This window comes from Condylostylus longicornis, unplaced genomic scaffold, assembly GCF_029603195.1.
Source record: "Condylostylus longicornis isolate FDR11 unplaced genomic scaffold, ASM2960319v2 ptg000004l, whole genome shotgun sequence".
Taxonomy (NCBI): Eukaryota; Metazoa; Arthropoda; class Insecta; order Diptera; family Dolichopodidae; genus Condylostylus; species Condylostylus longicornis.
In genome coordinates this window covers 7278628-7293731 of record NW_026577973.1, presented here as the reverse complement: position 1 = coordinate 7293731, position 15104 = coordinate 7278628, and the positions used below count along the sequence as shown (strand labels likewise).

At 28.5% G+C, this 15104-nt stretch overlaps 1 protein-coding gene across 1 annotated transcript; it reads left to right on the top strand.

The window, feature by feature from the left end:
* The first annotated feature begins 1450 nt into the window (after nt 1-1450).
* On the top strand, nt 1451-14289 carry LOC129612745 (intermembrane lipid transfer protein VPS13B). The gene is given in 21 exon segments (XM_055526508.1): nt 1451-1574; nt 1630-2213; nt 2273-3369; nt 3428-3852; nt 3898-4406; nt 4466-4582; nt 4643-5267; nt 5330-6190; nt 6260-6460; nt 6514-6776; nt 6832-8148; nt 8255-8411; nt 8469-8696; nt 8759-9227; nt 9338-10229; nt 10286-11219; nt 11293-11593; nt 11800-11960; nt 12016-12940; nt 13038-13882; nt 13962-14289. Coding segments are annotated over 21 exon segments (11223 nt in total). The 5' UTR covers nt 1451-1487; the 3' UTR covers nt 14187-14289.
* The last annotated feature ends 815 nt before the right edge of the window (nt 14290-15104 follow it).

Genomic DNA, 15104 nt, shown 5'->3' with positions numbered 1-15104 from the left:
GATTATAACAGTATAATCTAACCTAGACATCAGCTTTATCGTCTAACTCGCCATTTTACTCGAAAAGTAAAAAGAAAGTAAGTAATTATTATATACTTGTATAAGGTAATTTTCGAGTGAGAAGAATTATTCCGATTGCGTATCTCGTTTTTTTTTAAATTGTATACAAAAGTTTTTCACTTTGTTTTTAAGTAATTTAATCTTAGAAAATACTTATAATTCTGATTTAAAAGTGAATAAAAAATGAGTAACAAAGCGAGATACACGGTTAGGCTGTTAATCTACCATTAAATCTTGATTTAATGAAAATCAGATATATAATTGAAGTTTGACTTCAAAATTTTCAAAAAAAAATGAAATGTTTTTAGATGTTCTTTGATAATTCGTTTAATTTTGATTGCAGATTTTCTATCAGATTTTTAAAAATAACAAAATATAACATTACAAATTTAGATCTGTCTGGTATAAAAATTGAAAAGACTTTAAAAAAAGAAAACAATGTCGCAAATTCTCCCAAAAAGAAAAAAAATTCTCATTTCAAAAAAAAAAATAAACCAGACGGAAAAATTGAAGAAAATTTCAAAAACTTAATACATAAATAGGTGATAAATGTCAAATTTCAAAATATTTTTCAAACTCAATTAATTACTTGTTGGTCATACGCAAGACAGAAAATTTAGATTTTGGATTATAAAAGTGTTAAACTTAGAATAAAACCATTTGAGAATCCATTTTGTTTATATTATTTTTAATTTTAATTAAAAAGTGTCGTAAAAACAATTATTGTTGATGAAAAATTTTTTTTGAAAAATGAAACACTCTGGAATAACTAAGAAAAATATATGTTTTGACATCTTTAAGATGATGTTTTTAAAACACTAAATTTTACTTTAAATAATTTTCAATAGTGAGAAAATTAAAACGTCATAATTTTCTCTCATTTTTTTTGAAAGAGTATTACACCAGACGCTTTGCATACAAAAACTTTATAATGTTTTCTCAAATTTTGCAAAGTTTGAAAATTTTTAAAACTTCTATTAAAAACATTGCCGTCAAAAGACGTAAAGGTGTATCTAACTGGTACCTTAGTTTTAAATTAAAAAGAACTGGTACCTATGTCTTGTTTATTGAGCAAAAAACTAGTTTAAATCTATTTTCAAATTTCCCGTTTGAAACGTGAAATTCTGGGAAAAAATATCAATCAGACACAAATTATTGGAACATTTGTGTATTGTAAACACGAATTGTCATCACTGTACAACGATTTACTAGATATGGTCACTTCATGTAATTTAAACAAAATGTCAATGAATGTGATAGGTAAACAATTTTACGATTTCAATTTTTATTTATTTTTATTAAATGATAATTTTAAATTTTGAAATTTTAAGTTTTGAACTCTTACAATTCTCACTAAGAATACTACAAAAACTTTACGTATTTTTATTAAAGTATGTAAGTTAACATAACATTAAAAAATTAATGCAATGTTTCGACTGGAATCGTATATAACTCCTATAATTTTAAATTATGTGGCAAAATATGTTAAAAACGTTAGACCTCAAGATGCACAGGTAAATCTTGTTTATATTTCGCTAGTGTATTTTTTGTAACGAATCTTAATTATAGGTTTCATTATGGGAGGGAGAAGTGGCCTTTCAAAATTTAGATTTGCGTTTAGATGTTTTAGAACACGAATTAAATTTGCCTTTTGAGTTTTTATCTGGTCACATTCATGAGTTAATAATTCATGTTCCTTGGACGAAAATAAATTCTGAACCAATAAATATTACGATCAACACAATTGAGTTTGTTTTAAAATTAAAAGACTCACATGGTAGAGATGCAACAAGTTCACCTACAAGTCAGTCATCTCCTCAAAAATTAGAACGAAAAAAAAGACCTTCACGGTTGGAAGAATCCCAGCCTGGATATAATGCCTCTGGTTTAGTTAGCAAAATTATTAATAATATTACTATTAATTGCCATAATATCATTTTGAAATATGTGGAAGAAGATATCGTAGTTTCAATGAATGTGCAACTTTTATCATTTCATTCAGTGGATGAAAATTGGAATCCATCTTTTGTAGATCTTCATCCTATTAATAGATTAATAAGAAAGCTTATCAAAATATCAGACCTAACTATATGCTTAGATAAAAGGAATTCAATGGGACATATCGAAGTGTGCCAGGAACCTATTTTGTACAAGTAAGATATAATTAGTTTATAATCAGTGATTTGAATCAATAATTTGAACTGTTTTTTAGATGTTCTTTAATAATTCGTTTGATTTTGAAGTCTTTTAATGGTATTAAAAGTACCAGAGTAGCTGCCCTTACAAATTTAATTGAAATGAATGTATCTTCCCTACAATTTCCAATGGCATTAAGATTGTTAAATTTGATTGTTGCTCTTAAAACTGGAGCTCTGAAAGTGAATCAAGATATGGAAGAAAATAATGATCATAATGATGAACTCCATCCTTTAATGGCAGATGCTTCTTGGACAACAACTATATGGAATATGCTTCCTAATATTTTTTCTGAGCCAGAAGAAGAATCCAAAATGGAACATGATATGGGAAATATTTTGGATATCGGATTATACGTAGAAAGATTTAAATTCACTTTAAAATCATCAGAATTTGTTAACGAATCTATTGTCGGCACAACCAAAAAAATTCGATATAACCCGATTGTAAGTTTTCTCTGTAATGAAATATTTTTGGAAACTGTAATTGACGATCAGAGGGAATGGTTTAGCTCTAAGATTGGTATTTCGAAAATAAGTATAGAAGCTTTGGGACATTTTAGCGATGAAGCATTTGATAAATGTTTGCTTAAATCCAATTGTAATTTAAGAGGCAACTTTCTTTTTGAATCATTATTTGATGACAATAGCCAAGTTAAAGATCCAATAACGAACATAACAGAATACTTAGATAAAAATACCGAGGAATATTTAAACAATCGTGCAGCATGCTTCAGTTTAAATATTACCAAATACAAAAAACAATATGATGAACAAATTTCAATAAATAATGTTGATGAAATTATATACAGGTTGCTGATATCTTCAATAACACTTTGCTATAACACGACGTCTAGTAAAATTATTGATACTGTAATTGATTTAATCTCCATGTACAATTACCCACCTTATATACCTGAAACTAATGAAAAAGATACCAAGTTACCTCCTCCTATATTGGAAGATTATGATTCCTTAATGATCGAAGTGCCAGTTAAAATATTCAACTTTAGTATTCGAAATTTTTTAGTGAAGATTTTTCCAAAAGAGGAGTTGTATATAAAAAATCAAAATCGAATCAAAACATTACAAAAGATTACAAAGAAGTTTACAGGTTCGTTGTTGCATTATGACACAGTTTTTTCTTTAAATGTTTGCTTTTATTTTTTTAGGAAAGCTTCCATTTCTCTCTTTGAGTATCCAATTTTTTAGTGGGAAACTGATAACACCTCAAGATCCTGAACTGCTGGTGCACACAACTTGCCAGTTGCCAAAACAACCTATTGAATTGTTGAATGCATGTTATGACAATTTTTTCGTAAATATTAAAGATATTTGTATTGAACTACGGGATAACTCTTTACATTATCCAATATTATTAATCCCTGCGACCAAGGTTAAAGTCTGCAATCTTCTATATCCTAATTTGTGGCAACAGCAAAATATAGCACAATTAAAGATGAATTTTTCTGTACAAGATTTCATTTTGAAATTTACAAAACCTAGGCTGATTTTGGCGTTAAAATTAGTTAAAACAATAATTTCCTTTGATAGTAATATAGTAACACAGATAATGGAGACCTCAATTAAAACAGATATACATAAGAATTTATTTGAATTAGAAACAATTGGAAAAGTTTTTGAAGTAAGTTTTAATTTATTTAATGAATGTATATCTACGAGGGGACGTTTAAGGTCTGTCAAATCAAACATATTAAAAAGCGATTTAAGCAAATTAATTTTATTAGAAACTACTGAAAATGATACGCATCATAAATCGAGCAGTGGTATTAGTTGGATCGAGTGGTCTGCCCAATTTCCTAAAAATTGTGAAAATTTTGAATACTCTACTTTTTTATTTCTAAATCTTCAAAACTATAGCATTTTTTTAAATGGAGCTGTATTAGAGTTTTTGCAGTATAACGAGGAGGGTATGAACAATGACCGAGATTTGTCTCCAAATCGAGAGTCAAAGTTGGATAATGAAAAAAACATAGATCGTAAATCGATCAAAAAATCAATTGCATCAAGTTCAAGAAAAGTGTCACACCCCGAAGAAACTATTCACTTAAGTTCGGAAAAGGATGAAATAATTGAAAATGTGAACATTAAAATAAAACAAGAAAGCTCGTATCTTTCCTGCCGTGGGGTGTAAATATCCTAATTGAAATTAATATTATCGCTATAAATTAATGAATGCATTTTTACAGATTTTATTTACTAAAATTTGCAACGTTGAATATAAATATAAATCAAGGAGCAATTTATTTTGTTGGTGATATAAATTACGATGCTAGTAATAATGAATATGAAATTGGAGCTATTTGGTATATTGTTATTTTCAATTAATAAATATACATACATAGTTGCATTTTATTGAATTTTAGGACTCCGAGAATTTCATGCAAGTCCTGCATTTCAGAAAGTTTTGATTTAAGTAAAAACTTTCCTATGAAAAACTCGTTTAATTCACGGATATCCTTCCCTTGGACCTGTAATATTACTTCGTTTTCAGTAAGTCTAAAGACAAAGGAAGGAATAATTTATCCAATACTAAGTCCAGTTCAAACTAATATAACCGTAGCCATGACCCACAAGAAAGAGAGAGTTTCGGTTAGCAACAATTTATTTACAAAAGCAGTTGATCAAATTCAAGAGCGTTGCGATAGGAAAGCCCATTGCAATTATGAAGACAACGCAAAAAAAAGAGTCGATTTGGTTGAACATGATTCAAAAGAAGACGATGTGCAGTCTACAAATTGTGATTGGTCAAAAATAGAATATCGTACTGATTGTGTCAATAGAAAAGGCCAAACCGAAAAAGAAGTTAGTAATGAAAATATGATTCATCTAAATGTTGCTCCTAGTTCGCCCAAACGAATGGAAAAAAGTGAAATTTGTGATATTGATTTGATTAAATCTTTTGAGAATCTAAAAATTGAGAAAGATATAATAAGTTTTAACTTTCATGTAGATACATCACCCATTCTAGTTGAACTGAAGATTGGTCAAGTATTTTAATTAATTTCAAAAATGTAATTGTATTATCTAATTACCAAAAATTTTTTTTTTAGGTAGACTTTTTGCGGTCTAAAATAGATCTTTTTACAAGAATATTATTTTCATTAAGGATATTAAGTAGTGATTCGGTTAGTTCCAATGAAAGTTTTCGAATTGTTACAGATTTTGATGATGATACTACAGTGAAAGAATTTCTTGAAATGGATACCTGCTCAGATTCGTCTACAAGATTTTTACCAGGCGAGTTTAACGATTTCTACGAGTATAAAGGAAATTAAAGAACTATTTTAACTAATTTTATAGATTGTTCTGATCAATTGATACTGTCTACATGGATGCAATGGACTGTGACTAAAATTGCTTTAAATATTGGTCATGTTTCAACTTATCGTTCTCAAATTACATTAGACATGGAAGATTTTATAATTAGCTTGGATAAGCAGGTTGATTATACAAAAATAAAAAGTAAATTGGGAACATTTTCTATGCGACATTTGAAAATAAATGATCTAGACGAAGTTCAGACGGATGATGATTTAAAACTTAATATGAAAGCAGAAAATTCAGAGCTTCCATTTGTTGATATAACTGTTACAATCGCAGATACAAAAAGTGTTTTCAGAAAAATTGGTGCTCATAAAAAAGCTGATTTAAATAACCAGTTGTATGAAATAATTGTTTCAATTCAAGCATTTGAAACTACAGTGAATTTAGAAAAATTACTTGAATTTATACCTATTATATCGTTTTTTACCAGCTATAATGAAATGCATAACAAAAAAAATTCGGAAAACTTCGTTCAAAAAAAGTTTATAGGGTCTCAGCTACCGTTGATTTACTTTGATTTGGGAGGATTTACAATTTATGCGCCAGTTACAAATAGCGCAGCTAATTGCAGTGTATTTATACTTAATGTAAGATTTCTAAAATTAAAGTTGCATTCTTAGTTGAGTCCAATGAATATATTTCTTTTATTGATACAGGTAAATGAAGTTAAATTATCACCTAATGTTAAAAATCCTTTAACACGCAAACCTATAAGGTCAGATATGTACAATAAAGCCGCCCAAATGGGTTTACTTAATGTTAGAGGTTCTATTATCGAAGACAGACAGTATGAGCTTATGTTCCACAATATTTCAGCAGCAACTGGAAACTGGCTTGAGTTTTTGAGTTTCACCAAGGTCAGTACATAAAAAACAGAATCAGAATATTTGCAATATGTAATATATTTAAGGATCAAGAAAATAACTTACGAAACGCAAATCCCGCCTTTGATTGGAATCATCAAAATTTTTCTAAAAACACATTTGAATTACAAGAAATTTTTGATAGTTTTGCGATATCTGTTACTTTTGCACCAATTATTGTATATCAAAAAGTAGTCGTGTCTGGACAATCTATAGAATTTAACTGCATAACTGATCTCAATGCTAAAATAACAACCGATCAAATGAGGCTTTTTTCCAATATGAGTTGCATGGCAAATCAATTGATTGAGTAAATAATAAAGTACATAAATAAAATAAATATAAATTAATTTTTTTAAATGCAGGTCCTTGTATGATGAAAAATTACATTACATAAATGAAAAGGCAAATATGAGAATAGAAAATATTTTTAATTCCCAGGCAAAACAAAAACTGTCATATAAGAAGATCGAACAGAGCCCTTTTTCACGTTCTTGCGAAACGAAATTGGGTAGAAAAAACTTCACTGGTCAGATCGTTGATGAGCGTGACACAGATTCTGGTATCTCTACGTATGAAAAGGGTAAAAGAAGTAGTAATTTAAAGTGGCCGAATAAATTATTGATCAATGATCAACATAAACATGTTCCATATGAAATTTCATTCTTGGCTGGAATTTTTACTATAGAATTTTATCATGAAGCAGGTGATAATTTTACATCAAAAACCAAGACGTATTTGGAGCCTCTTTTTACTTGTACGATTGACCAACCTAGTATGCTGATATCACAAAAAATATTTGAAAAACTCTGGCAAGCTTCGTTGTATAATTTGACTATTGATTTAAGCAGATTCTCGCCAGTTCAAAAAAGTGAGAAAAGTTTCCCGGTGAACATATTTGAAACTTCACCAGGAAAGTTAAATATTTCCGGTATTCCGCCTTCCTTATTTTTAATAAAAATACAAAACAATAAATTGCAGAAAAGAAATATTACATGTTTGTTTTCCAAACCAATTAAAATTAATTTACAACACAGAACAATTGAAAAACTTGCAAATATGTGGGTGATTCTGCAAGAGTCGGTTAAAACATATTCTCCATCAAAACGAACATTAGATAAAGAAATAGTACACGGCGCTAAACTAAAGATTATTAAAAAATATTTAGCAAACGCAGATACATTCTTCTTCAAATTGGATCGATTAGTTTTAAAAACCGAAGAACACGATAAGTATGAAATTGAAATTATTTTGGATAATTTTAAAAGCGAACTGTTATTTATTCATCGTCCTGAAAAGCTATGGTTAAAAATAAATTTAGATACTTTTTACATAAAAACTGAAAATAAAATATGTCTACATCCTCTTTCTATAACATGTGATTTTAATTTAGCAGAAGAGAGATGGTCTAAATTACCGTTGATATCTGGAAATCTTAAGATAAACGTTGTTCAAATTGATTTAGGCATTGAAAACCTACAAAACATTTTAAATGCTATAAATTCATTTGCAGAAAGTGTGGTTCAAGCAACAAAATTATTAAAACTTTTTGAAAAAGGGAAAGAAATAGTAGGTAATCAAAGTGATATAAAAAGGCAATACAATTTAGAAAAAATTTTATTACCAAGTTTATTAAAGAATGAAAACAAAAATAGGGAAGAATTCTATCAAGATGATTTAAGGTATTTTGAAATATATATGATTTATGTACATGTAAGACATAATATATAGAAGATAATTTATAATATTATGTAAGATTTTTTAACTAAAAGAATTTCTGTTTTCCAGGGCTGGGGCGTTTCAATTTGTGGAAACTCATGAAGACGCTTCATTACCATTACCTTATCAAATTCACATTATTACAAAAAATCATGGTATAATTTGTTGGAGATATCCTCAACCAAGAAGAGTTTGTAAATTACATATATTTCCAATCCCTATGCCAGTAAGTACCTAAAACTGCTGTTAAAGAAAAGTTTAAATCGAAAAAAAATTTTTTTAGGTCGCTAATCCAATTGAAATCAAGTGCCAAATTGAATATTTTAGTGAACTATATCAAAAATTTCTATTATTTCGAGAATTTTCATTATCTGAAACAAAGAGTACTGTAATTGATTTACCGAAAAGGATTATAACAGCCAATATTTGGAGAGTTGTTATATTGCAACCTTTGGTCTCCATAAATCGGGAGTATTTTGATACTAGTGAAGAAGATGAAGAAGTCAAATTAGTAATTTCCAATTTTTTTTGTATTGTATATTATGTAATTATTTTTATACATCTTTTTTGAAGATAAAACTAGATGACTTTGACGTCAAGGAAGAAAATTCCTTTACTTTGCATCCTAAAGTTTTAGTCGGCTGTATGAAAATTGATACTTCTTTTAACCAAGAGTATGTTCCAAAATTTGAAATTTTGGTAGATGTTTCGTTTTTTGAATTAAACTTACAAAATCAACAAACAAAAATCAGTGAATCTGCTAGTATAATCAAGAACCTTAAACTCTCGAGTGAATTGTCTTCTGTTGAAACTTTTTTGTCACTTAATTTAAGAAATTCAACATTTTTAGCGAGTTTTCTATCAGACAAAATTTATACTTTAGATTCGGAAGTCGATTTAAGTATCAAGGTGTTAGATTATGCATTTTCTAATATGCAATTTCTAATAGAAGATACTAATTTGAAAAATTATTTCGCTGTGGGAAAGAATTCTATTTTATTTAATTTTATTTCAAATGCTATAAAAATAAACATGGATCCAGGTATTTGTGCCAAATTATTTTTTTTATTATGTATATTTTAAACAAATAATAGAATTTTGTGTACAATTTTATGTACTTACATTTTCATATAAAAGTTATTTAATTTAAAGGTGTTCTTCATACTTTGGTGGTGTCGTTTCGTCAATGGAATGAAAGGATCACACTTGTCAATCAATCGTATAACCCGATTATTACACGGTTTGTTGTGGCAAATATGGTTCAACATCCAATCGTTTTTGGACAAAGTAGTACAAATGAAAAAATATGTATAAATGCAAAAGAATATGTTTTATATTCCTTTATTAGTAGCATTCATAATCCAAAGCTAACTTTTTATAATTCAAAGAAATTATCTGAATTTAGTGAGCCTTTTCATGTCAAGATGGAAAATTCTACGAAATATACAAAAATAGGGGAAAATATATATATAATTGAAACGAAAAAATTATCGTCCACACAAGTCATCATGAGTATCAAAGGTCAAGTTGAATTTGTTATGATGGTTGAAGAAAAGTTTTTAATTCAGTTTCGAAACCAAAATCTTGATGGATTATATATTAATAAATCTCCTGAATACTTTCTAAACGAAAATGGCTCAACAAGCTTTTGTCATTCGGTTTCAAAAGAAACCTCAAAATCTATTCGCATAAAATTTGATTCAAATAAAACGAAACTATGGTCAGGGGATATACCCCTAAAAGCAAATAAAAATTTACCTTGGTTAGTCAAAGTTCCTATTAGTGGACCGCTTGATTTTGTAAGCTATTGGTTTCGCATAGTTAGTGAAGATATTATTGAATATAAAACTACATCACACACGCCTTTAAGAATTTTAGTAATGATTTGGCCGGTATTTCAAATTAGGTCTTTTTTTTCAAAAAAAATATATGCTACTGAAGCTTCTACTAAAACAGAAATGGAAATATCTGGACGAGCGAGTATCTTAGATCTCAAATTGCCAGCCACTCATGAAACAGAACATATCATAACATTTAAAGAAAAGTATTTTTTAATTTACACAACTGATTTTTCATATTGAAAATCCTTTATTTTTCCAGTTTCCCAATTAACTGTGGAGAAACCAATAAAAAATTTACTTTATCTTTAAAAAATATTGATTGGAATCAATTTTTTTACTACGATGAGAAGAAATGGACAATTGACAAATGTTTAATGGAATTAGAAAAAATAGAAGACGAAATTTGGCCTTGTAAAGCTGAAGAAGAATGTAAAATTTATAGAAAATTAAATTATAGCGAACAGCCTGCAATTCCAATATTTAAAATTGATTCGCGTACAGAACTGTCTTGCAGTTTACTACTTGAAGTATCCCCATGGGGTATTTTTATTAATTCATTAAGTTCCTCCATTAAAATTAAAGGTATTACAATGGATTGTACAATCGAAGTACATTCAAATGAGTTGTGTACATTTTTCCATAATAGCAAAGGGTTTATAATTGAAATTCATTGTAGTACTGGGTGGCTTAGTTCACCACCGATACACTTTGATACGATCTCACATTCGGAAAAAAAATCTACAGAAAATATTTGGTTAAAAGACAATGATGCGGTTGAAATTTTATTTTTGGGTAAAATAATACATAAAGCTATTTTACAATCAATTTTGGAGGATGGGCGCAAAGTATTAATAATAAAACCAGCTTTTGTGTTGTCGAATTGTTCTGACTCAAGTTTTTATATTATTCCTTTTTGCTTGCAATATGATCATAAGATTAGCCGACAAGAAGTTAAACAACTCACGACAAAATATGGCATATTAATGAACAAAAGTAATGGAAGCGAAAATTTGTGTGGGTTAGCAATTGATGCTTTTTATAATCTTAGCATAAAAAAAAAAATTAAGAAAGAGGATTGTTATATTTATTGCATTACAATGTTTTCCAAGGAAAAAGAAGATATAACAATACCAATAAATTTAGCAAAGCCTTTTAATAGGAAATGTGTTAGTCTTCAAAATGATTATAAATCGGTAAGTTAAAATAATTTTAATGATCAAATTTTTACCAAATTTTTTTAAATATGTTTTTAAATTCACTTAATAGATTGCTTTGTCAGTAAATTGTATAGAAAAGAACGGTCAGTATTATATGAGCATTTTTAATGACACTCTACCGGCTTTAGAAATTCACAATTGGACAGATTTAAATTTTTTGTTAGCACAAACGGATTCGAATGAAAATTCGAATGATACAACTTCAAAGCCTGAAGGTGAAAATTATAATTTTGGTTGGCACCAACTTTTAAGAAGTACAAGTTCTTTATATTATACTCCTCCAGAAGGTTATTTAAATTTTCCTGACAATGGAAATATTTTATATAATATCGTTTTAGCTTTTTTTAACGGTAAGAAAATTTTAATTAAAAAAGCACTTATAAGTTATAATCGTGTTTTTGTTCATCTGATATTAAAAAAATGTTTTGATTTTAATAAAAGTAACTTAAATTTAAATTTAGAAACTGATTATTATTAAGAGGTTTTAAGTATATCTTTTATGTTTCGCAATAAAAACGAAAAATATTGTTTTTTAATTAAGTTTGAAATTTTGTAGAAGAATGTTCAGGTGAAATGAAACCTATTCGATGGTCTAAACCGCTTCGTACAAATATGAGCTGTGAAAAATTCTTCAACATCCCTATGTTTGGGGACGTGAAAATTGTTGTTTGTGATAAACATAAAATTACAAAAATATATATTTCATATATTGCAGAGGTAAAGAAAGTTGGTTATATGTTTGTTAAATAATATAAATATTTTGGTATTTTAGCAACTGGAATTTTCAGTGAAAGATCTGCGTTCTCGTTTACTTAGCCCATCAAAGCTTTATAACCAAAATAAAACAACATCATCGCTTGAAATAACAGAACATATTTCAAGAACGCCTTACAACGTAAAATCAAAAGAATTAAGATACAGTAAATGCAATCACGAAGCAAAAAATGATGAAAATCCTGTCATAGAAATAAATTTCTTTATAAAAGAGATTACGTTAAGTGTTTCAAGGATTGATAACAAACAAAATTTTAATAAATGTGAAATTCTTGCGATATATTTAGATGATTTAATTGCCAAGTACGATAGCACAAGTAAATTACTACAATTGGTGATATCTAACTTACAAATAGATAACCAGCAGTTTTCTTCTTGTAAATACGATTTCCCTGTGGTACTATCTTCTCAAGACGTTTATATGCGATCTATTTTGCTACCATCAATATACGATTTAAATTCCGAAATAAATATTAACAAAGAAAGAAGTTCAATAATACTCAAGTTACAATTTAGAAGAGAAATAGAAATTTTTGAATTAACTTCAATATTCTGCGAAATTAAACCAATCAGAGCTTATATCGAAGATACTTACATAAATGATTTGCATGAATTCTTAACAGAATGCGCCATGGAAAATTTAACTTTTCACGAAAAAAATAGGCTTACAAAGCAAATTTTATCAAAAGGAAACATCCTTATTCCAGATGATATTAAAAATAGAGCTTCATACTTAGCTGATCCTATCAGATTAGACTGTTTTCGCATAGAGCCTTTGAGTGTATTATTTTCAGTGCATACTTGCATACGATTTTATATTGCCTTGGATCACAGTCCATTGGAGTTAGCTGCTTTTGAGAGGAGAAATATTACGACTTTACCAATTCGTTTGGGGTATATTGTAGGAATGCATTATCTTTCAGGTGAGCTTTGCGTTTCTTTTTTTAAATTCATGTAATATTGCATTATAATTTGGTAGAACATAATATTTTAACAATTTTGTTTTCAATTTTGTTAAAGGAGCTCTTTTTGGAGCTGGATGGGTGGTCGGGTCTTTAGAAATTCTCGGAAGCCCGAGCGGATTGGCCCGCTGTGTTACTACTGGAATTAGAGATTTCGTAACGCTGCCATTGGAAGGTTTTTTCCGCGGGCCCTGGGGTTTTCTAATGGGTGTCACACAGGGGTCAGTTTCGCTGTTGCGAAATATTACGGCTGGTACCCTAAATTCGGTTACAAAACTTGCATCTTCCGTTGCTAGGAATATTGACAGGCTAACATTTGATGAAGAACATTTTCAAAGAACAGAAATAATTAGGCGAACTAGGCCGCAAGGATTCGCAGAAGGTTTGTCACAAGGTTTGACTAGTTTGGGAATAAATATTTTGGGAGCCGTCGGGGGTTTGGCTCGCCATCCCTTGGAAGCTCAAAGTCCTGTGCAGATTGTTACTGGTGTTGGAAAAGGGATTGTAGGAGCTTTTACTAAACCATTAAGTGGCGCTGCAGAACTTGTAGCATTGACGGGTCATGGAGTTTTACATACAGTTGGTTTTAATACACAACCAAAGCAACGATGCCCTGTTAAAAACAAGCTTGATGAAAGCCCAGCTAACTCAAAGATTTGGAAGCTTTTACCTAGAGTATTAAAATTTGACCAAATTTTGTTTTTCCACGAAGCGACTCTTGTTGTGGAAAAAAAATTAAAACACGTAACCATTTGTATGACTTCGACGGTGTTAGCTATCTTAGAATTAGATAAAAACGAACTCACTTATGTGTTGCCAATAGATAGAGTAATTGCTTCATTTGATGAAGATGATTCATCATTAATTAATGTTAATCTTAAACCAAAGGATGAGTTGGTTGACGTGAGTTTGAAAAAATTATTGTAGTAAATTGATTGTTTCTAATAGTATATAATTTTTGTGTTTTTTTTTTATTCAATAGGAATTTATGAATAAACAATTTGCACGACGACGTATCATGGATTTTCTAAGATCATCTCGAACTCCAGAAATTTCAAATATGTCAATAGGGTCCTTAGAAGATCTGTTGATAGCTGACAAATTAAGTACTAAATTGGACTGGTCATTTTACATATCTGAAAATTTAGGACACCATTTGTTGCAATATTTAAAAATCGTTACCCCCAATTCCAGTAAAGATACCTAGCATCGCACTTTAAATAATTAAAAAAAAACTGTTTTTATTATGAATATGTATATTCCAAAAAAGCATATATGTAAATGTATAAAGTTCGTATTATTAATCTAAATTATGTTATTTGTGTTTTTTAATTCTAATAATTTTTATACTTAAAATTCTGAAACATTCGCAATACATAAAGTCTGAAAATTTTTTGCAACATTCTATCGTTCGCATATTATTAACTAGTTAAAGTTTATTTAATTTTTTTTATCAAAAGTTCTTATTTTCTTGGCAGTTCTCAGCAGTTAGATAATTTGGTGAATTACACATAAATAAACTAAAATCCTAAATTTTTTTATCATTTCGTTCAGATTCGCATATGTTAATGTGTACGACAATGTAGTAAAATAATAACAAACTTTAAACAAACCCGAAATTTGAATTTATTAAAAACTTTCATAGATACTTTTATAAATAAGCAGCATTCTGCAAAGTGTGTTCAATGATCAAAACAAAAGGATAACTTTAGAGAATGCATCGTGTATTTATTCTTATTACTTATTCATTTTTTATATCTTTCATTATCTTTCTTGTATCTTTCATTTTAAAGAATAAAATTATTTCAAGGGAAGATTTCTGGGAGTCAATTATGCAATTAAAACAGGGATTTAGGTTACACAATGCGATTTAAAGTTACACATCTGTTGCATTTTCCCCATTCTCTTTCACAAATATTCTACTATAAATTTTGAATATTAATTAAATCAAAAAACAAATTTATTTCGTTTTTCGGAAGTAGAAATTTAGAGTAGATAAAATATAGTTCATGTTTTAGTTTTAAATAGGCACATTATTTCTTTTCTCTATTTCTTGATAATATTACGATTTTATAGACTAACATTTTCCAAAAGTTATTTAATTTTAAAAATTAATAAATTTTTA